The 23,009-nt window shown below is 43.5% G+C and overlaps 1 protein-coding gene across 1 annotated transcript in view; it reads left to right on the top strand.

The window, feature by feature from the left end:
- exoc4 (exocyst complex component 4) overlaps positions 1-23,009 on the top strand; it is a 100,549-nt gene that overhangs the window by 34,719 nt on the left and 42,821 nt on the right. Inside the window, exon 11 of the mRNA XM_034525984.1 lies at positions 2,772-2,868. Coding sequence (XP_034381875.1) covers positions 2,772-2,868 — 97 coding nt within the window. The remainder of the gene's footprint in view (positions 1-2,771; positions 2,869-23,009) is intronic.

The following is a 23,009-nucleotide window of genomic DNA, read 5'->3' as shown; positions in this document are numbered from 1 at the left end:
GTGTGTCAGCGGATGGTATCTGTGTAGTTTGGGTTGATCCAGTTGTTTTAGTCTCTCTCTCTCTCTCTCTCTCTCTCTGTGTGTGTCTGTGCACTTGTGTGTAAAGCCAGTGTACCGTATGTGTATACATATCTGTACCTGTCAGTTTGTACCTTTTTAAATCCATGGATGTTTTTATCTGCTGAGGTGAGTGTGTTGCAGACGGTGCAGTGGTCCTCGAGGGGGATTTCAGGCAGATTTGGCCACATTAGAATGTGTCGCCTCTTCCTTTCCAGCTTTCAGTTGCCGTCCCACTGAGCACCACACCTCCACACACCCCTCCCACTAATCCTGGATCAGACCACACACCAAGGGACTGAAATGCACAGACACTCATCCAAAGAGCACTAACCAATACTCCAGCGCACACATGCAAACGCGTGAAGTCTCGCAAACAAAATGGCACATTTACAAATTATTTGGAGAGACGACTGGCAGCAGTTTGGTGGCATCCTGACCTGAAACCGGAGCTACCCTGTCACGTCTAGACAACTCTGATGAATCCCATGCATATTAATGCCGGCCTATTTAATATTCATCAGTGCTATGCCCTGTTGGCAGCTGGTCCCAGACCCCACGGATCAATGAGGCCTCTTCCTCGCTCCTTTGTCTGACACGGATGCAGATGTTTAGAGCATGAAATTAAATTGGTCACTGCCATCGGGAATACATACATGGCAGTCAATTTGGTGTGTGCGTTTGTGTGTAGTTGCCAGTTAGACGTGGTTGCTGGAGCCGACCGGTAACGCTAACTTCCACAGAGTCTGTGACATGTTGATGGTATTCATGGGAACTTGCCGGTTGATGACGAGAAAACAAAAGTTTAGCTAGCTCTTTCCACGTTGATGGAAGAGATATATATAGAGAGAGAGAGGGAGATGGAGAACGTGAGAGAGGATCAGCAGGAGTGCGCGTTGGCGGCAGCTTTGTTTAGGAGCCTGTAATTGAGTCTTAATTGAATTGGCACTAAAAGAAGGATGAATGGATGGAGATACGGAGAGAGAGAGAGTTTGAGTGAATTGGACCTCATCTCCGTCTCCACTTAGCATCGCGACTGTGGGCTTACCGTGCAGCCGAATTTCACGGCAACAGATCAGAATCAGGAACCCTTGATTTGAAAGTTTTTGGATGGATTGAAAGCTTCCCTTGCCATGTTAATAAAAAAAACTGTGAGAGTGTTGTCTCCCAACCTTTTCAAAGGAAACTTGTTCCATTAGAAATGCATTATGGAGCTCGGCGCAGGGAACAATGGGTTGATATGCATTTGAATGCAAGGCTGGCGGCGCAGGTAATGCGGAGAAGGCTTTTGCACTCAGGCGAAGTATCTTTGTGTTATATCACACGAGCTTTGCAAGGTCGTATTGGCCATAGAAATGAAACTGACGAAAACAGTGGAGCAGGGCTTTGTGCCCAACTGAAGTCTCCCCATTCCTGAACACACATGCGTGCACAACCATACCTATTTCAACACCCTATCGAAGTAGCTTGGATCGCCGTCTTGTTTGATTTCTGTCCAGGTTTTTCCCACTTAACTCTGTTCACTCGACACCACATCTCACCTCATTTCGATTGAACACACTTTCCTCAGGAAAGTGCAGTCAGCAAGCCTCGAATCTTGTAAGCAAACTTTTTACTCAAGTTTTCCCCACACACACGCACACACACACACACACACACACACACATACACAGCTCAATTGTTAATGTATCAGACTCCCTTGGTTTTGAATCTCTGCAGTTATTTATTGCATTGTCTGTTTTTTCCAGTCTCACGGCTGTATTGATACGGAGTGCTGTGGGACTTCACCATCAAACCAAATCCAGACATCGTGATGTATAACATTTCCTCCAGGAATGCCACGCGCTGCTCTCCTCCTGCGTTTGCTAATCATCAACTTTACTTGTGGATAATGTCTAAACCTATACCTAAACATTAGCGTGTGCATTCATTTGTAGTGTTCTCTCTTACACGCACACACACACACACACACACGCACACACACACACACACGCACACGCACAGAAAGAAAGATAGACAATCATTTTGCTCTGCAATTAGCTTTATTGACAACGAAGCGCAATTTCTTCTCCATCAATTATATTGATTACTTCAGGATGAGTGGAGGCAATGAGCTTCGGGGTTCTTTCTCTCCCCTCACAGGGTCCGACTCCCCCATTCCCCTCTGAGCATGTTACATGGCAATGATTTTCTGATTAACCTTGTTAGCTGTGGGGTTCACCCACGCAGTGATGCAGGGGCATGGAAGAGTGCGAGCATGTGGGACATATTTAGATGTGTGATGGAGAGCTGCACTGATTGAGTGATGGATTTATTAGGGCTGAGGTTGTACCGATTGAATATTTAAATGTTTAAGAATGTTTCTGAATAATGTAAGTATTAATAAGGATTCCATGGATTAATGGATGGACCGTAATTGTTATATTCCCCTTTCAGGGAGGTCAGAGTGCAGGGTCATCAACCGAGCAATACTCTTGGGGTTGGTTGAGATTTGGTGTCTCGTTAAAGGACACAGCACGGTAGTGATGCTTGTTAAGTTTCGGGGGGGGGGGGGCTGGTTTGAAAGCACATCCTCAGATCGTCCTTAAGTCATGTAAATGTCATCCTACATATGATTCTCACTTTGACATCTTACACTCTGCCCTGCTCCAGCATGTATGGATGTCTATTTCATTCAGGTTTGGTTGAGTCAAGTGCCGTCTCCTCTGTTCCAGGTGGTGCTGATGACAACCTGATCGAAGGGGGAGAAATGAAGTTTGTGTGTAAACCGGGAGCGAGGAACATCACCGTCATCTTCCAGCCTCTTCTCAGGTACAGCACTGACTGACACAGCAAACATCTAGCCGAAAATGTACTTGGATGTAGCTTGAACATGTGTTTCTAGTTTATTCGGAATGTGATCAGCAGCACAGAACAGCAAGTCTGTAATGAGACGCCACCTACTGTGTGAATGCTGAGGTAGTGTATGAGTGTGATGACTGAGTCAAAAGTAGAGATGGATGAAGCAACGAGGAAGTCCTCATTTCAAACAGGCTGGACTTTAAAGCAATAAATGATGTTATGTCTTTACAGTTAGGAATTTCTGATGTTGGACGCGACTGAAGTCCAGCAAGAGGAAACTTAATCAGTTTAAAATAAAGTTAATGAATGACCACACTTTCTGTCTTTACTGGAACAATTTGGGTAGGATTCCATTAACTCTACGAGATGTGTGTGTGAAAGTGCCACTGTTGTGTTACTGGTCCGTCAGAGAGCTATGACCAAGCCACTCAAGACATATGAAGCCTGGGACATGACTCAATACCAGTAAAACGTAAACTAATTATATTACATGGCCTCTTAGTGACCATTTATTGATTTCAACCATTTTAACATTTAGTGGGATATCGTAAATCAAACATGATGTAATATACTGTTCCTTCAGTCCCAAATGTTTTGTTGATACCATCCAGGAATACGGATCGACGACCATCCTCCCTTTTATTTCTCATTAAATTTGAGTATTGTGAAGGGTTGTCTTTGTGGTAATTTTGCTGTATGTCTGGTAGTTTTCTATACAGCGCTGTGGTCCCAGGCGAGTAGTGTAAATCTAATAGTGAGGCAATTTAATTGAATTGGCCTCCATGCAGTGATACATTACCTTCTACGATGCATTAAACTGAGATGCTTCCTACTTCCACACTGGTGCTTGGCTTACATTTCTACAATTTAAACATCACAGTACAAGTGTTCGTTTATCCCCTAAATGTGAATGTTTTGACTCTAATAGCATCTTGAATACTCGCCAGTGGAGAGCTGTAGCTTCACACAGGCCATCTGTGCTTTACTGTTTGGCTCTTTGAAGTTAACGTCATAGTCAGTGAATACCGACACACATGGAAAGAAACAGCCAATATAGACAGATGTTTGTTTAGAATGTGTTCAAGCATACTAGCAAATCAATGACACGTATACCCTGACCTCTCAACATTGGACTGGCTGCTAAACAATGTGGAATCGCAGAAAATCCGCCAGGTGATTTAGTAAAGCTAGACTCCACTATATCTATCAGATGCATTTTCGCTCTTCATCACATCACCACTAACCTTAAGCTGCATTGTCAGTTGTGATGTTACTTTTTGTTTGTTTGTTTGATTGATGGATGCTCTCCGACAGCAACAGGCTGATCTATGAGAGAATAAGGAAGGTCAATGTTTGGATGTGTGCAGGCCGCTGAAGTGTGCATGCAAGTGCATACGCGTGCTTTAAAGGAAAACGTCCTTTTTGTGCACGTACATTTGGGTATCTGAAGTGTCTACCAACTGTGAAATAAGACAACACAGTTTTCTGTGGGCTGCCGAGTTAAGAAAACATGTGATTCAACAAAACCTTCTCTCTCTCTGTCTCTCTCTGTTTCTCTCTGTCTCTGTCTCTCTCTCTCTCTCTCACACACTTGCATTCCCTCTCTGAGAGACACACACACACATACTGATGTCCAACCCCCGTTCACTGTGGGTCTGGCCAAGCTTTTGTCTGAACAAATGACCAAAAATAAAACGGTGACTAGCTTTCTGCTTACCTCGTCCATGTTGTCTGTAATGGTTCATATCAATCACACCAAACTGCATTGCACACAGGGCCTTCTCTTCCTCTCCTCTTCTCTCCCTCGCTCCCTCCGACTTGCCCTCTCCAGACTTGTAGTGCCAATGGAGCGCTGTTTCTTGCAGATGGTTTTCTAATGGCAAAGCTCTGGCACTCCGCTGATGGATCACTACACCTCCTGCAGCCAGCCATGCAACTCATGGCAGCTTTAATGACAGAAGCAGTTGGGGGGTGCGGCCCAGGAAATCAGTGGCGTGTGTGGGCAAAGAAAAAGGTTTCTTTGCCTGTCTTTTCCAGGTGTACTTTATTATACTTTATATTACTGATCTAAACTTACTTTTATGTTTGGAATCTAATCAAATATAAATGTATGGCTAAGCTTCTAATTTCATTTTACATTTTTATCTTTCGGCTCACTGAACATCACGTTCTGTTGCAGCATAAACTCATTTCCTGGTGGGCGTTACCATTTCCTTTCATGTCATACTGTATCCAGTGCTCCATTCATGGTTCAGATGATGCTGCATGTGGTTGGCCTGTAATTAAGAATAAACGGGATCATAGTTGGATTGGTAAACCCAGAGTTAACAGAACCAGCTGATGAGCTTTAAGATAACAGTGATTTGGGATGGCCAGTGTAGTGGTTGGTAAGCCAAATATTCCCAACAGTTGGACCTGCTTTGTGATATAGACTCTGTCATGGACCAGCGGTGCAGCTCAGGTTCTTCTGCAGGTGTTATGGAAGTTCTCCCGTCCACTTGACACGTGCCACGTTGGCTTGAAGGCGGCCTATTCCATCCACGGTACCCTCCTTGGACGTTCCGTGGGGGATACTGTTAAAATAACAGGTGCCAGCACCATTCCTGTGAACTATCAAATTCCTACAGGTGTGAGCTGTATCTGTATTCTCTGCAACCGAGGGTCTGGTTTGTTACCTACTCTGCTCGGACAGACTGTCCAGAAGCAGCCAGAGAGTGAACAGTAATCAGAATTGCATATCTGTATCTGTGATCCAGAATATGTTGGAGGAATTATATTTCCCACCTGGTCTTGGAAGGCCTCCGGCTCCCCCAGGAAGAGCTGGAGGAGGTGGCTGTGGAGGAGGACATCTGTTTTACCTTTGTTAGCCTGCTGCTACTACAATCTAGCCCTGGCCTAATGCCAGCAATGGGATGGATTATACTGAAGGGGACTAGTGTGGAGTGGATTAATCTAATGTACTTATTGTTAATAATTGCCGATCTCTATATGTGTGTTACCCTTTTAAAGCAATTGCAACCGATGTGTATTTGGCCATTCCTTCCATTCATATTGTGAGGTAGACACAATTACTGGTATTTCATTACATCCAACCTCAGACCACTCGCCTGATTATTGAGTCTGTCTGTGCGTTTGACATTTATTCAGTTGGTCACCAACAACAAATCCGTTTTAACTTTTATTTTGACAAGTGTGTGTGTGTGTGTTTTGTCGGTGTGTGTGCTGACATCTCTTCTAGAGAGGACCGTATGACCTCACGAGTGGCAAAACACTTCCCCCCCTTGGGACATGCGCCATGTCAGAGCAGTGTTGGTGGCTTGTAGTCAATAAATGAATAAGATTGCTTCTGCCTTCACAAGTATGGCAATCCAACCTGTCGTGTCAGAGTGTAGAATGTACGTCTTTTAAGACTCGCACATAAATATGGGACAGCAGAGTGTTTGTGCATATGGCAGCCAATTTAGTTTGACTTGTGGGGGTCTCCTGCTGACATTTGGGTGGCATTTACACCCCTTGCTCCGGACGAGGTTGGCATTTAAAAAAGAAAAGCAAATCCCTCCCTGTTCACCATCCACAGGGTGAGCAGGCATGCCCGTGCCTGTCGATGTTTGCTATATTTGGGTCTGTTTGTGTTTTTGTGTGTGCAGGTAAAGCCTGAAGTCAAGCAGAGTTTCTGTGTTGCCATATCTCAGTTAATTAGTTAGTAAAATGTTATCATAATTGATAGGAATGATGGCATAGATGACTATGAAAATAGTTTTAATTGAGAGACTCAAAGTCCTGAACTTGCTTGCCGAAGGGCTTTATGTCATAGTATCGTACTAATGCTTGGCTAATTTCCTTTCCATTTAATTCTGCTTTTAATCTCCCTGCTTTCTAATTACTAGTTTTGTGGACTTTGAAATTACCTGTGGGGATGATTGGGTTGAAAGTTTCAGCCATCTTTCGAAATGATTCACCGTGTCTCATTCAGAATTTGACTCATCGCCCTGCTGTATACATATATGCGAGTGAATGTCATGGCTGTCTGTGCATCTGTGTATTAAAACATAAAGGAAGCTTAGAATTACCCTGCTGGTCTTCAGATAGTATCCGCTTGGATTGAACACTTTACTGCTTCACAGCCAATCGAGTGCAGAGCTCTTCGAATGCACTCACAGAATAAGCTTATTAAAAAGTACTCCTGGCGATGTGCAGATACTTGAATTCATACGCGGTCTACTCGAAGCTGGTTCAGCTGTAAGTGTCAGAGGGTCGGACATTGACAGAGAGAGCTCGGGGAAGCAGCGAGGGAAGGACAATGGAACAAGCGATGAAAGGAGTGAGGAGAGGATAGACAGCGAGATGACAGGAAGAGGACAGAAGGGCTCTGCCACCCACCGCTGTAGCCTGGGGTGGAAAACGAAACGCACCATGATTCTGCACTAATTTCACACTCTCATTAACTCTCCTCCTCAGCAGCACACACAGACCGAGAGCAAGAGTTAGAGGTGAAATGGAGTGTCTTTTAAAGAAGTTTTTCCAGTGTTTTTGGAGCCTTCTCAAGTCCGTGACTTTTTTTTTGCTTGAATCCTCAAACACAAAATCTCCTCAAGAACAAGACTTTGCGGAAGTTTAATTATTTAAAGAAATCCCAAATGAGAAGAGTCTGGGCTTAGTGAAAATTCTAATGTTTTGCTGTGCAGTCACATATACCTTGCAAATCAAACACAGTCACTAATGGATTAAGGGGAACACGTCCAGTGTTAAAAGATCATCATCATCATCATCATGATGTCGTGTACCGGTCTAGTTTGTCACCTTATGTAGTTAATGCGAAGACCATAAACCAGATTAATTACAAAAGCCAGAAGGTGCCATGATTTGTCACGCCATGGAAACCGACACTTATTATGATGGCCTAGTCATCTGCATGTGTATCTGTGTTTTATTGTTTACTAATGACGAGCAGACAGAAAAACAAGTGTGTTTATTGCCTCCTCCGTCGAAGTAGTGCTGCAGTCGTCTCTGTCTATACTCTGCCTGCTGCTGAAATAAAAATGGCACCCATTACTCAGATATTTATGATCCATATAAGCCCTGCGATCACGCAGTCTTTTTATGATGTTGATCCACTACGAAGTTAATTGGGCTGCAGGAACGGGCCTCGCTCCCAGTAAGAGCAAGCCAACCAAAGCACTGGTTTGATCAGTCGTCATCATTTCACGACGATACTTTATTAGCCTGTGAATGACCCAGGCTTTTTTCAAACATTCAAATCCCCACTGTGACGGATGTGAAAATGGCACCAAAACAAATGCGGCGTTGTTTAGTTAGGCAGCAGCTTCATAATTACTGGTGAAGACTGCAGTTTCCCTTCAACAATATCATCTGAAGTCGGCCTCAAAGTGGAGTCTGCGCTGTGGCTATTAAAATGCAGCATGGTCGTCTTGTCTTGAGTCTCACTCACACATGCATGCACGTACTGCTTTACTCTGGCAGCCCTTGCTCTCGCTTCTAATCTTTTCTCCCTCACGCTAGGGAATTTTCCTCTGTAAATAGTCCTTCCCTTTCTCACCCACACCCCATTAAATACTGGGAGCATAGTTGGGAATCAGGCGGAGAGAGGACTTTACACTGGAAAGGTCAGAGACGGAGAGATAAAGAAGGTAGAAGAAAGAAAGCAACAACAGAGGGAACAGAGCAGATGGAAGGGAATGAAAGGAAAACACAGAGGAGGAGATGATGATAAAAAAAAAAGGTGGGACGGGAACAGAGAACAATAAATCTGAGGAAGAAAGAAAGTGCAGAGGAATAGGAAAGCTATGGGATTGCTTGTATGCTGAGCAGCATGTTGGCTCGCTTTGGATTCAAGTTGTTTGCACATAGACACCCTTCATACGTCTGCAATAGGCCGAGGAGACGACTGAGCCCTGAGCTGTGACCTGTAGGTATCGGACAGAAAAATGTCAGTTAGTTATTGCGATAAATAGTACTTAATATAATAAGAAAAATAATATGGTTGTGTTTTTCTAATTATTATTAGTTACTGACATTCAGAATGAGACATTCAACCTTGAAATCGAATCTCACGAGTCGAATCAAGAGTATCCGCTTTGAATCATCCTTCAAAACCGTGTCTGTGGTTTTTGCATTGGATCACGCGTCATGTTCAGCGTGTCGAAATAGGTTCTTAGTTGCGAAAGAGAAAACAAAAATACACATGGAAGGAAAAGAAGCCGAAGACAGATGGAAAGTGAAGGAGAGTGTGTGTGTGTGTGTGTGTGTGTGGAGGGCAGGGGGGAGGAAAGCTGCTGGATGTCAGGTGCTCCTGCCTGTCACTGGCTGCAGCACTGCCGTATCTTTATTATTTTATCTCTGATGCCTGATGCCCTCCCCCACAGGACAACACACACACGCACACACACACACACACACACACACACACACACAATGTTCTAAATAATACTGCAGGTTTTATCGCTTCTCAAAAGTGCAACTTCAGCCACTTTACAGTAAGGGTGCAGAGTTTTCAATCTCCTCATGTCTTACAAGCGCACGCATGTACAGCGACAGACACACACACACACACACCAGATATTGTGCAGGAGATTAGATCAATCACTGCGGGGGTCTTTTCTCTCGCTATAGAAGGTGGATAAACTCTTTGAATGTGTTTTTCCATTCCAGAATGGAATCAGACTCGGTTCCCAGGGCAACCTGTCCGACAGACTCATGTTAAGCAGACAGTCATCGGTCGGCGATTAAGGGGGTCTAGTTGGTCTGAGGGCTCAGTAGACTTCTTATGATGTGTGGGGAAGAATAGCGGATTGTTGCCTGGTCAGATTAGAGCTAAATTGTGCATAGACACAAATGTCTGTGTGCCTTAAATACAGAGCACAGAACACACACACACACACACACACACACACACACACACACACACACACACACACACACACACACACACACGGCTATGTTTTTGGAGCTTGTTCAGATGACCAGGTCATAATCACACAGATGTTCACACAGTCCACGTCCACGTTGTCCCCAGCAGAGCCTGATTGTTTCTGATTGGCTGCTTTTGAGAGAGATGAGATTGTCCTCTGGAGATTTGTGTGTGTGCGTGCATGCGTCTGTCTTGCTGATTTGCGTTACCAACAATAATTTAATGAAATGTAAGTCTCCCATTTTTTGAGTGTATTATAATTGAATTAAGCCTAATATGGTTCTTCAGACCTGTTGCTATGAAAGGACAGAAGTGGGAGGACGCAATGCCCTGAATGCTTATTGAATGAATGCCAGAGGGAGCTGCTGCCAAGAAGAGAATTACTGATCCACAATAAAGAGATGCTTTCACCATGTGCTGCCTTCCTCCACGTCCCTGACTCTTCACTTTATCTCCCCTTTTCCTGTCATTTCTCAGAGATGTGGAGCCAAACAAAGATGTAAAAACAGGGGTTTCACTACCTTCTAAAAACTGAAAATCTCCAAAAATGATGTACAGTGCTGTATCACAAAGAACTGTATTCTGTGCATCTTATCTTCTCCCGTCCTTCTGAGGGTAATGTCAAAGTAAAGGCTGAAAGCCGCAGATGGGCGATTTACAGATTTTCTCTCTTGTTCCTGTCCCACACACTTCCTTCTGTTTTCTCCTTTGAATTCAGCCTCAGTCGTCTGTTCTTCCTCTTCCCATCCTTCTATCCCCTGACAACATGAGCTGCCACTCTGTGTTACCGTCACATGAGCGAGCGGCAGCCCCCACATCACTGCAGCCTTTGATTGGCCAGGCCTTTCCAGGTCGGTGAGCTGCTGCCTGATAATAACCTTGTTTGATTGTTGGAGCAGAGATGTAATTGATTGATCTGCTCACCCTGTCTGGGGCTCGGCTTCTGAAGTAGCCTGTACCGATGTGTGTGCATTTGTGCGTGTGTGTGTGTGCGTGCGTGCATGTGTGTACTGGTGTTGGTTTTATAAGCACATATGGACACACAAGCCTCGCCACAGACCTACTACTCAGATGCAACGCATGCACATGTACTCACACACTTCTGTTACCGTATAGTGTGTTACACAGTGGGTACCGGATGAGGGAGAGAGTGTCGGGACTTTTTAAACTCTTCCCCAGCCAACTGCTCCGTGTACCACTCTAAACAAACCCCACTCGCAAATCAACAAGTCATTAAACCTCTTTAATATTCTCCATCTCCCTCTGAGAGGATTGTTTGTGAACTCCTAATTGGTGGTTGCATAAGTAAGTCCATCTTTCTGGATAGTTAATTATTCTCAAAGATGGATGGTCTCAACTCAACATCTAATCCAATAATGGCTAAACAGACTCCGGGCATTTCTGAGATTTATGAGTCAGAGTTTCTCACAGTTAATAACTGGTGCTGGAGAATATTTGTGGGTAAAGTCAGGTTCTACAGGCTACGGTGTTTGTGTGTCACATTATGGATGTGACGTCGATGCCCCTCATTACTTATGGTTGATTTCATTGGTAGGATATCCACATGATGTTGCAGTGTGAATAGAGGAAAAGGAAACCTTTGGTGGACCAAGAGTTCTCTTTCTCCTCTTGCCTTCAAGTTGTACATTTGGGTAATTTGGCTTTTGGCTCTGTTTGTTTCTCTGTAGTTTTTAAGGATCTTTTCGGTGTATATATGCCATATATATGTTTCATAGAAATTTCCTTTCAGATAGGTGTCTGCATATGGATATGTCTCCCTTGTGCCTAAAATTAATCACGCCAAATCTCAACTGTGAGATGAAGAGGAAGCCGAAACTCTGATACTGAGAACACATGCATTTTTAAAAGAGATGGATATTTCTCCCCTTTCGTCCTTCCTCTCCTATCAGTGATGGTTTGATACCCGACCAGTCATGCCTGGAGTCATGGTGTGCCCATTGAGGGTGCAACCAGTGGAAAAGTCAAATAGGCAGACTCTGATTGAGACTGTATATCCTCTCCTCTCCTCGCATGAGTTATTTTGAGTCAAAGTTTATGAATGTAAATATATATCTCTGAGACAATTATCCTACTCCCTCCACGACTTTGAATCTTTCCTCAGAAGAGGAGAAATCTGTCGATGTCCATCACTTCACTTCCCTTCCTATTAAAAGTCATCCAAACCAGCAGAGGTACACGTGCTCTTTCCACATTGCCCCATCTGCTCTCCTGTTTTTCGGTGAAGCAAGTGAAGCACGGAAAGTCGAGGGATGGAAACACTTTTGCAATAAAGTGTAACAACACTGAACTGCCAAATGTTCCTCCAGGGGTTGATGAGCGCAAGGCGTTCACCACAGCCCTCTGTGTCTGTGGCTGGTCTCCTCTCTCAAACCGCTGGGCTAAATTCATCACATCCACCTTAAAATAGAGCTCACACCCACAACAATGACGACTGGAAGGGAATTTCAACCAGAATAGGACCGAACGGATTCAATGAGGGGAACAAACATCAGAAGGGAGGTGGGGAGAGGAGGGGAAAGGCGAAAATCCATTATGTTTGATGTTAGTGTCTCACCCTGGCAGCAAATGCTGGTGGAAAAACCCTGTGAAATGACATTAGGGGTGTCTTGTAATATGATTTCAGCTATGTGTGAATATGAGATTTCTAATGGATTTGAGCACATTAGAGCAGTCTTTATCTGTAGTATTTATTCCCCCCTGGTTTCAAATGCAATTTGCTAAGTACGGCGTTTCACTCCGCTCTAGCTCACGAGCTTTCAGGCTGGAAGGGATGTGGGGGAGGATTATGTTGTTTTTCTTTTTTTTTTGTGGGGGGGTGTGCTACATAAAGATATCATGATAAATATTCGAGGCACAGCATTTGTGACAAATTGGTATATTATAAGAGAGAGAGATCATTTCAATAATATGTGCAGAGGTATGCAGAGAAAAATAGTTTAATCAAGAGTAAGATTGTGTGTGTGTGTGTGTGTGTGTGTGTTTTATAGATATGCTAGCTTTGAACACTCCACTTTGAGAATGTATCCATGTGTTGTATTTTCACATGATATTAGACTACTTTTCTCTAAGAAGATGGGTAGATATATTGCTGTCGGCAGTGTTGAAGCAGTTGAGAAGTGTGACTACCCATAAAATGACAAAGATATGTGCAGTGACTTATGGTTCACCTCCGTCAGTGAGTCTAACTTAATGTGGCTCCTTCTCTTCTGTAACACAGGGACGTATACACACTGAGAGGTACTGTGCTATACATGGAACAGTACTCCAGCGTGGCACCCATGAACATCTTAAACCAATGATTGAACACAGAAAAATGTATGTTTAAAAAAAAAAATTCTATATCAGCATGAATCAAGCTGGACTTACACCGTGTCCACACAGGAAGTGTAAGACGCTGGTGTTTTGGCATCCCTCAGAGCCCAACACATAATCACAGCAGTGATGCTTGTAAAACAGGAACATAGAGTTGAAGCTTTGGCTCATGTGTACGAGCAGCCAGCCCGTGGAGACGGCTTACTGTGCAGTTTTGATTGAGAGGTCCAAGGTGAAAAGCTTTTTATTTTCATTTAATAAAGCAATGCCTATGTTTGAATAATTATAAAAGGCTGACTGGCTAACAACTTCAATCAGTTAGTTTAATGTATCCTACTGCTCTCTGATCAGTGGTGTCCAGTGTTCTTGGTGCATGCGTCAACATTGTGGTGCATTGACAACGGTTTGGAGCTTGTGATGAATGAACAGACCAGTTTGGACTCACTTTCATCGTTCTCCACCAGTAACGCACATTGCTTAAAGAAAGACAAAGACTCATGTTTGCCTTTACTTTGCCTGATACCCTAATACCTGTCTCAGACTGATTGGGGTCACGCCATCCCTGATTAACATGCACATTTACGTGTTCCTGCCAGCATTTCCGCAAATTGTCCCAAATCAGCCAATGAGGTGCACTCCGAGCCGTCGCAGGCTTAATGAGCTAGATTAAGACGGAAGTCATTTAACCTGCATGCGAAACACACACACACACACACACACACACCTAGCATAGAGAGCATATGTGTACTCATCACAACCAAACAAGCATTAGCTCACACATATGCAGACACCTCCACCTTGTATTTCAGTTGGAGATAGAGTGAGGCCATTATGCAAATGTCAGGTGTCAAGTGTAAATGGGATTGGAGGGATGGGAGACAACAGAAGTATTGAATATTACACTGGCTCCCTTGGCAACTGCACCAAGGTAATGAGAGCATTCCCAGACAAACGCTGGTAAAAAGCCTTCGTTACTCTCGAAGATAGCAGACTGAGAAAGACGGAATAGAAAATGTGAGGAGGAAGTCCATTGGGTCTAGTTGATCCAAGTAAGACGAGATAACAAGACCGCCTGCCTGACTCGGACCTGGAGTATGAATACCCAAGGACGGGGAGTTCTCTGGTTCTTGTTTCCCAGTGGTCTTTGAAAGATACTATACATTGCTATACATACAAAGGGAGAGGTTATTTTCTTTAACCAGCTCACGCCAAATGTTATCTAAGCCTGTGAATAGGAATCATTTCTATCATTGGTCCATCTGTAGCTTACTTTCTCATGGTTTGGTCCAAAAATGCAAAAATAAATTGTTAAAAGTCACAATTTAAAATGTCCTGAATCCCATGTAATCACATTGTTGTTGTTGTTGTTTTTATTATCATCCATCCATCCATCCATTTTCAATACCGCTTAATCCTCATTAGGGTCGCGGGGGCGCTGGAGCCTATCCCAGCTGACATAGGGCGAAGGCAGGGGACACCCTGGACAGGCCGCCAGTGTTTTTATTATCACTAATACTTAAAACATCTAAAATATTTAATTAATTATTACATAAAGATGCAACTAAAAAGTATTGGCTTAAAAGATTTCCTCACCGATTAATATGATAAAAAATAGTATAATATTCAGTGTATTTAATATACTAATGTAAGTATATATATATATATATATATATATATATATATATATATATATATATATATATAGTATAACCACAGTATTTCAGAGTTATTTAACAAAAGTTAACTTTGCCTTTTATTTCATGATTACCTTGGAATACATGTGGGAAATGTTCATTGCAGGTCATCTCATCATCTGCCACAGAACTTCTGCCCGGTTGTTGTTAAGCTCTGCTTGCATACGTCTCTCTGTCTCTCAATTTATTTCTCTCTCTTTTTTAAATGTTTTTTATCTCTAGTCTGTCTATAGCTGTTGGCTGTGTACTGATTATAAAGACTCCTCGTGCCTAATCCTCCTTTCCTGTCTCCTTGTCCTTCTGACGGCTGGCCTCTGCCTGAAAGAAAAGCGGCAGGATGAAATAGTCCTGTAATTTTCTGAAACCTTAGATTACAGCTGCTCGTTTGATAATGGATGTAACTCTGAAGAAATAATCGGGAAAATGTCATGTAAATGTTAAACGAAAAAATGTCTCTCCACATTCACATTCTTGTTTTGCAGGAACAAAACCATCTGCATCTTTGGAGGTATTATTATTGGACGTGTGATCTTAAATACTGACAGCAACTTCTCCAGCAACATGTTTTGGCCGGATAAACATTTCCTTTCTCTCTCTGCATGTGCTGCTGAAACAAAGCCCCACATTTTCAGCTGACCTTTCAGAAACCAGTCATTAGCCAGCGGAAGCTCTTTGATTGTTCTCAAATGTGCTGCAGACTGCAGGCAACACGGTGTGTCTCATGGGAACTGATCAAAATGAAGGCATACATGCAGAATGACACTGACATGCTTTTTGAAGCGCCATGGGGGGGGGGGGGGGGGGGATAGTATGCCCTGCGCTTTCCCTGGAGTCATGTCGCAACCACCTCGGTAGTGTAGATTCTTCTGTGGAGAAGCAACAAATCGGGTGTCACAAATTGCGGTTTTCAGTGGGAAATACTCAGAGATACTATAGTATATATTAACATCTCTGATACCTTCGGCCGACACAGAACGAAGCCATGGGCCAAGTGTTGGTAGCTGAGAGAGCTCAACTTAGAGTATTGAGAGAAAGAGCCAGCGAGAGTACGTTCCGGTAAGTGAGCCCGGGGGCCGTCCCGAGTGTGAATACACTTTAAAAACCTCGCAGCAGATCTCTCTCGCTGCAATATTTGTCGAGCGAAATGGAGCTGGGGAGGGGGTTCAAAATAAATATCAAACTGTTTCAAATGAATGACAACGTTAACATTGAGAAGTTTGGACTTAATCATGAAATCTGAAATGACATCTTTGTTATTACAGAGAGAGTAAAGTACTGAAAATAGACACCGTTAGGTACTGGCACAGAGTTCCAGGTATCGATATCGGTACCCAAACCATGTTGTAACTTTTGTTCAGATTTTCTCAAATTTGTGTGACATTCAGTTTGGAACGGAGCTTAATATCTATTCCGTTATTAATTGTGTAATTATAAGTTAAATTAAATGTGCTTTAATAAATAATAAAGAACATTCCCTACTGACATATCATTGCTCATTTATGTCAATTACAGTTAATTGTCTTGTATTGCCTCTACGATCTATACTCTTCACAAATCACTCAGTGGTTCTGAGAATTTGTTTGGATCGGAAGCTCTCCTCCTCTCCCTCCACCCTTCTCCACTCCACCCCTCTCCTGACCTCCCTTTGGTCATCATGATGCCTGGAAGTATTTTATGGACAGATTCTCCATTTACCCATATGGCCATGTACATGAAAACACATCGCCCACACACACACCTGTCACCCGAAAGTGAAACACACAAAGTTAAAGGTCAGCGCCCGCTCAAGGTTGTCTCTCTCCCTCGAGAGCCCTTTCAAGTGGACACACACACTCGCACTGAGACCAAGACATGACACGCAACAACAAGCCGGCTCGGACAGGCATTGAAAGGATCAATGAATAATTTAACCCCTAACATCATATTTCCCCTGGCAGTAATGTATACAGAAAGGTGTGTGCGTGCGCGCAGGTACTTGTGCGTACTGTGTGCAGCCACCTTCATTTTGTGCACGCCCTGTATGCCTAGAGGTGGCTATTTCGGCAGTGCAATGTGATGTGTGGGAGTATTATCAGAGCTGTAGGTATGACAGACACACCGCCCTAGAGCTGACTTCCTGGAATTGCATTTTGTCGGCCGTCCCCAATATGAGACCTGTCACCTCGCTCCCTCCAGGCCATGCAAACTGTGATTGAGGCATTTCTGTGAGGTGTCACTATCAAGGGTGTACGCTTGTGAGGGGTTTTGTGTTGCTGTCCATCTGCTCGTGCTCGATGGGTAATAGGCTGGCTTTCATGCCGATGAAGAGTTTTACACAATTTCAATCACTCCGCCATCCCAATCTCGCCCCCTCCCCTTTTTCTTTTTTTTTTCTCTCCTTCACCTCTTGTTCTCACTTTTTTCTTAATCTTTTATCTTCTTTTTTTTTCTGTCACTGTTTTCTTCCACCTTCACTTCGTCCTTCGTCCTCCTTCCACCCTTTTTTTTTGTTTTCACCTCTCTCCTTTCCACCCATCCTCAACTCCCCCACTGTCATAGCTTGGGGAGCCCTTCAGTGTATTACAGAAATCTCACCACTAGTTCTCTTTATGGCACTTTCTCTTTTTTAAATTCAATCAGGCTTCAATGGCGCCCCAGAACCATTTCAATTTGCTACCTGGACGCCACAGGATGGAAAGTCCTACGCTAACATAAAAGTCTAAATGGAATGGAAGGCCAAGAAAGAGAAAGGGAGGGAAGAGGGATGGAGTGGAAGGTACGACAAGGAGGGGAGGGAATGTATTGAAACGGTGCCGTGGAGAGATAACACCAATGGAGTGGTAAAAATGGAGAGAGGCAGGTGAATTAGGGGAAAGAGGGTGAGAGGGAAGAGTCTGAAGCGTTGCGTTGGATAAGGGACCAGAGATGACAGCAGGGGAGAGAAAAAGGAGTGAAATGAAGGGTGCGAGATAGAGAGGAGGAGATAAGGGCACACAGTAAGGAGACGAGGTGATAAATATAAAGTGATTTTTAATCAGAGGAGAAACTGCTCACCGAAGCAACCTGTTCGGAGGAATGCATCAACCTTTAGACGTCTGTGATACGATGCAGTGCGAGCGCTCTGCGCTGGTACCATCTGGCCGGGAGGTATGAAGGCAATGCAGTGCATAACACACATACCTGGATATAAGATGAAGCTAGTTTTTGTTGTTAGTGTAAAATTGTTTTTCATATACGCTTTATAACTCTGCAGAATGCCAGCCCTTCGCCCGCAGCCATTACATCTTTGAGAATATATCAAAACTAATGCCATTTCCTCACACCAATCCGTTTGACCTCGCGTGCCTGCTTTCTTCAGGGCAACTTTCCATTCACTCTCACCTTTGGGCCAAAATAGACTCCTCGTGTCCATCTTCTCCGCCGGCCCCTTTGTATGTTGTGTGCAGGTTAAGTGTTTTTCTCAGTAGTTTTCAGGCGAATTGAAAAGTGCCATCGCACTCGACTCTCCCAGGGATAGTTGCCATTTCAGTCTCGCTGAGTCATTCACTGAACCATGAGTGTCCTTCGGTGGCTCGAAAAGACTATATCATAACCATCAACTCTGATTAGAAAGGAACATAATGTGTGTGGGTGCGTCAGTGTTTACGAGGTCAGAACAAGATGGCCCCGACACTCATTTAATCATTTTGACTCCCTTGCCTTATAAGGTCCTCATCCTACTGCTCTAATTCACTACTTTAAAAAGTTGTTTGGTGACTTTTCCAAAGGCATAAAATACAAACCAGTGCATCACTGGCCCAGAAACACTTGCAGGAGCTTTGTGTTGGCATATACAATGCTTTATCTCAGGCTCTGTGTTGACGCTATTAAATCCAATACCAGCTTTAATTAGGTTTAATTTTTTTCTTTTTCCTTTTGACCCAAAGTTCTTCGGCTTTTGCAGAAATGACTGGGAGAGAGAAATGACCCTTTAACACATTCACTTGAGTATTTTCATCGTATGCCAGAATACTTCTACGTTATCACACCTCTGAGGCAAATATTGTACTTTTTTTTACTCCAGTGCTATTTATCTGGCAGCTTTAGTTACAAGGTTTAAAATCAATAACATTTTCTTCCGGGCAAAAATACTCCCAAGTTTTTTTTTTTTTTTTTTTTCAATAAGTGGTTCCCCTGAAAATAAGTTTGTGAAACACTCATCTAGAGTAGGCAGGTCTGTGTTATGGGGCCCAGACCAGAGTTTGTGACCTGGCTATGGATATTTAGGCAAAGCTCTCTTGGACTAGACTCAGCGGCCAAGTGAACGCACCCTAAAATAAGCCGTGGACCGTTTAGATTAGAATAATACTCATTTGATGTTATGCATGTTAGTTCTGGTGTTCTATTCCGTCAGCTTTGTTTTTAATTACTGACTTACTTTAATAAAGTAGTACCCTTCCCACTGTTTTTGTAAATGTCACCTGTGGGAGGCCACTTAATGCTCGGCTTATTAATCAGACTTGTTTTATGAGGAGGAGATGAACACTTAAATACTTAAGCATTGAGCAGAGTACAATCAGACCAGATACAGTATTTGTCTGCACCTGCTTATCTGACTAGAGAATAGTGTGTGTGTGTGTGTGTGTGTGTGTGTGTGTGTGTTTCTTTGTGTTGCTGTGTGTTTGTGTGTCTCAATTGGGGGGCCTGTCATTAAGAAAATAGGCGTTTGAAGGCGCCATACATGCACACCACGGGACCAGCCATGAACTGTGCCGTCACCTGCCTCTCTGTCCGTATTGTCGGACATTGAAGCGAGCACATCAGGCCTGGTTGCCTCCCGTTGTGACATTAAGGCATCTTTGCCACTGTGCGGTCGTAATGGGTCAGCGATGCATGTGAGAGAGTTGAAACTCCCACAGCTCTTCTTCATTGACGAGATCGTAAACGAAGAAAAATACAAGAAGAAATACAATTGCAATAGTTAGCTGCTATTAAAAGGGAATGGTAAATGTGCTTTATGTTCCAATGCAAAACTTAATTTCAAATTGCAATAACAAGCATTTATACGACTGCTTGGTGCTTCATAGTTTAATATACAGTATTACCAACTACTAGGTTTTCTTTTGTTTCTTTTTTGTACTATTAATGAAGAGCAGAAGATTGATCTAAAAGTTCAAATTGAACAGCAACACAAATTAGAAGTTGTCTGCACTCTTTGATGCTACTATTCTTTTGTATCATAGTAACTGATCCTCTCACCCCCAAATTAAAGACCCATTAGTAAAGCTGTGAGTCCATCTTAGTATTCACCATTCAGTGGAGACGGTCCATTATATAAAATTCATACTTCAGTGACAAACCTTCAGAAATATAAAAGATCTGGTCCATTGAAGTCTTGAAAGCTGTCGTGAATGAGAATGCGGAGCAGTGGACACGTTTGGGCCCCTGTGGCTATCATTTCCTTGCCATAGGCAACGCGCCAGGGAAGGTGTGTGTCTTTGAAACCAAGTTTTAGTGGAGGGGGGAGGCTTTTTGGAGTGCTAGACAGACCTTTATTACACACAACTGAATGTAATAATTCAAACATAAGGATGCAGTTATTCAGCAGTCGACCATCATTCGCATGCTGGTATCATTGAGCAAGTTAACTGGACCTCCCTCTCATAATAATGCTTTGCTTCAACAATACAGAGCTGACCGCATGATTGATTCTCTTTACTGTACATTACAGTACTACTTAAGTTGACACAAATGCTTCCAAAAAATGTATGGTGGGCATTCCAGGATTAAACACCAAACAAGTGACGTCTAAAGGCTTCATGTGGCAGGGTCCAGTAATACAGGTGGCATATGTACTTCCTTTCTTTACTGTATTAATATACCTTCACTACATTACTCCGAGAGAAAAGACTAATGAGAGAGATAGTGTTGGCTAGAATTAGAGGGAGATAAAGAGATGGAGGCTGGGGGAGCACGCTGTAGGAAGACGGAGGAGTAGGCCGCTAGCAGCGGTAAGGGGGTGATTTGTCTTTGAGGCTCACTGGTGTTGGTGTTGGCAGCGTCAGCTAAACAAGGCCATCTCATTTCCTGTTGTCTGCAGGAAGCAGCTGTCTGCTACCGCTACTGCTGCTGCTGCTACTCAGAGCCCCTGGTCATCAATCTCCCCCGTTTTAATTGGTCTGCACCACACTGTGATACACCCACACCCACACAAAATGTACATGCAAGCAATACACGTGTGGATGCGCACACAGAATGAACATATGTGGCAAATATACAGATCTCTGTGTCGCATTAGGTTACTTGAGGGTTACAGCCTCCTTGATATCACTGTCGGCAGGATCAGATTTACAGCTGTAAGCTTGATATCCATATACAACTCTGGTTGTAATTTGGTTACGATCGGCTTTTTTTTCACAGCGGACATTTTGACTTCAACACAGTAGCACTTGTGTCTTTAATAACAATAACATGGTTCCCAGTGAGCCGGGACACGTTGTGTGACCGGGAGCCACAGTGCACTATAGCAGGACCCTGAAACAGGCAGCTAAATGAAATTCAACCATCATGGGAGTCAACCTGTTGTCGTTATCTCGCACAAAGTTTTTACCAAATGGACCTCTGTAGGCATGTTTTGTCTCGTAGGAGAGCTTCGCATAAAAATATTTTGGGAAGCTAAAAAAAATACATTTTTCATTCAATTGAATAGCTGATCTCTGTGTGGCGGGAAAGCTTAAGTTACAGGAGCATGGATCCCTGTTTTATAGCCCATTAGCTTTGCTCTCCCAAGGAAAGGTCCTGATTATGAAGCCCATTTATACCTGCTGCTGTAAGCATGTGGACATGCACATCATTTACATAATGCATCTATGCACCTTCCGATGGCACTACTCTCTTTCGCTTCTTTTGTTCTATCAAACAAACACACGCTCAAGCCCCCCCCACACCCCTGCAGACACACACACACACACACACATGTGCAAATACACCGAAAGCCTTCAGCGAGTGTGATGCAGCATCAGGGGCAGGAGCGGGATAGAAACAGCAGGGAGTCTGGTGGAGGCGTGGGCAGTGTGTGGGAAGACCATATGCATTTCACCAGGCACTCATGAAAACACGTAATTACCCACAGTATTGTCACATTTAAAAAAACAACAATAAACTCGCCCATCTTTTTCCTTCTCTTTTTGTCTTTTTTGTTCTGTCAAACACACACACACACACACACACACACACACACACAGTGCAACAAATCCTGAACAGGCTTCAGATGGTACACACCAACTGGAATCTTAATTATTTCTCAAAACCATTTGTGATTTATAAAAAAAAAAGAAAAGGTGACTTCAGTCAACTGGTCTGCCTGAGCTGGTGATGAAAGAGTGACACAGTGCCATCCAGTGGTGGTGGTGGTAAATGCAGGTGTTCTCGATTAAGCCATATAAAATGTGAATTTGAATGTTTGTCTTATTATTTAATGCAGTGCTACAGCTCTGTCCTAGCCCTTGAGTAGGTCTTTATAGTTCTACTGTGTGCCTTACACTGTAGAAATAAGAGTGTCTTATATTCTCAAAGAACCAACAATGAATGTGCAGTTGGATAACAATTAAAAGCTGCCATTCTCGCATTTATTGGCTGATACGAGGAAATGAAAGCTAATGTTGGCAGTGCCATAAAACCCATAAAGTGACCCCGTCCATTAAAATCCTTTTATGACTTTCAAATCTTCATGAAGCGACCGGTTGCTGCGGGTAAGAAGAATGGTATTAAGATAAGTGCTTTCAAGTGTCACTGAAAATGTATGTAATGTATTTGCATCTGGCCGTACATTTTAGTGCGTGTGTGCGTGTGCGCGTGTGTGTGTGTGTGTGTGAGACAGACAAAGGCAGACAGATAGCATGTGTCGCGGACACAGGTACACACACACACACACGTCTGCGCTCCCTCCCTCCCCCCCTCTCCGTTGGCAGGGCTTCAGTGTGTCCTGTCCTTGGCGTGTGACGGGTCTTTACAGCACAAGCCTTCCTCTGTGCGGCGGAATCAGAATTCACCATAGCTGATGGGTTCGTGCCTGGGGGGACTTCTGGGAGATTTAAAAATGCTGAGTCTCTAATCGATCTTAGCACACACTTATTCTGCTGTCTTTCTTAAATCTTTGTCTTTATCCCATTTCTCTTTCGGCATCATTACGCCGCTGC

The sequence above is a fragment of the Cyclopterus lumpus genome, chromosome 23 (genome assembly GCF_009769545.1).
Source record: "Cyclopterus lumpus isolate fCycLum1 chromosome 23, fCycLum1.pri, whole genome shotgun sequence".
Lineage (NCBI taxonomy): Eukaryota > Metazoa > Chordata > Actinopteri > Perciformes > Cyclopteridae > Cyclopterus > Cyclopterus lumpus.
This window is presented reverse-complemented; position numbering and strand designations above follow the sequence as displayed.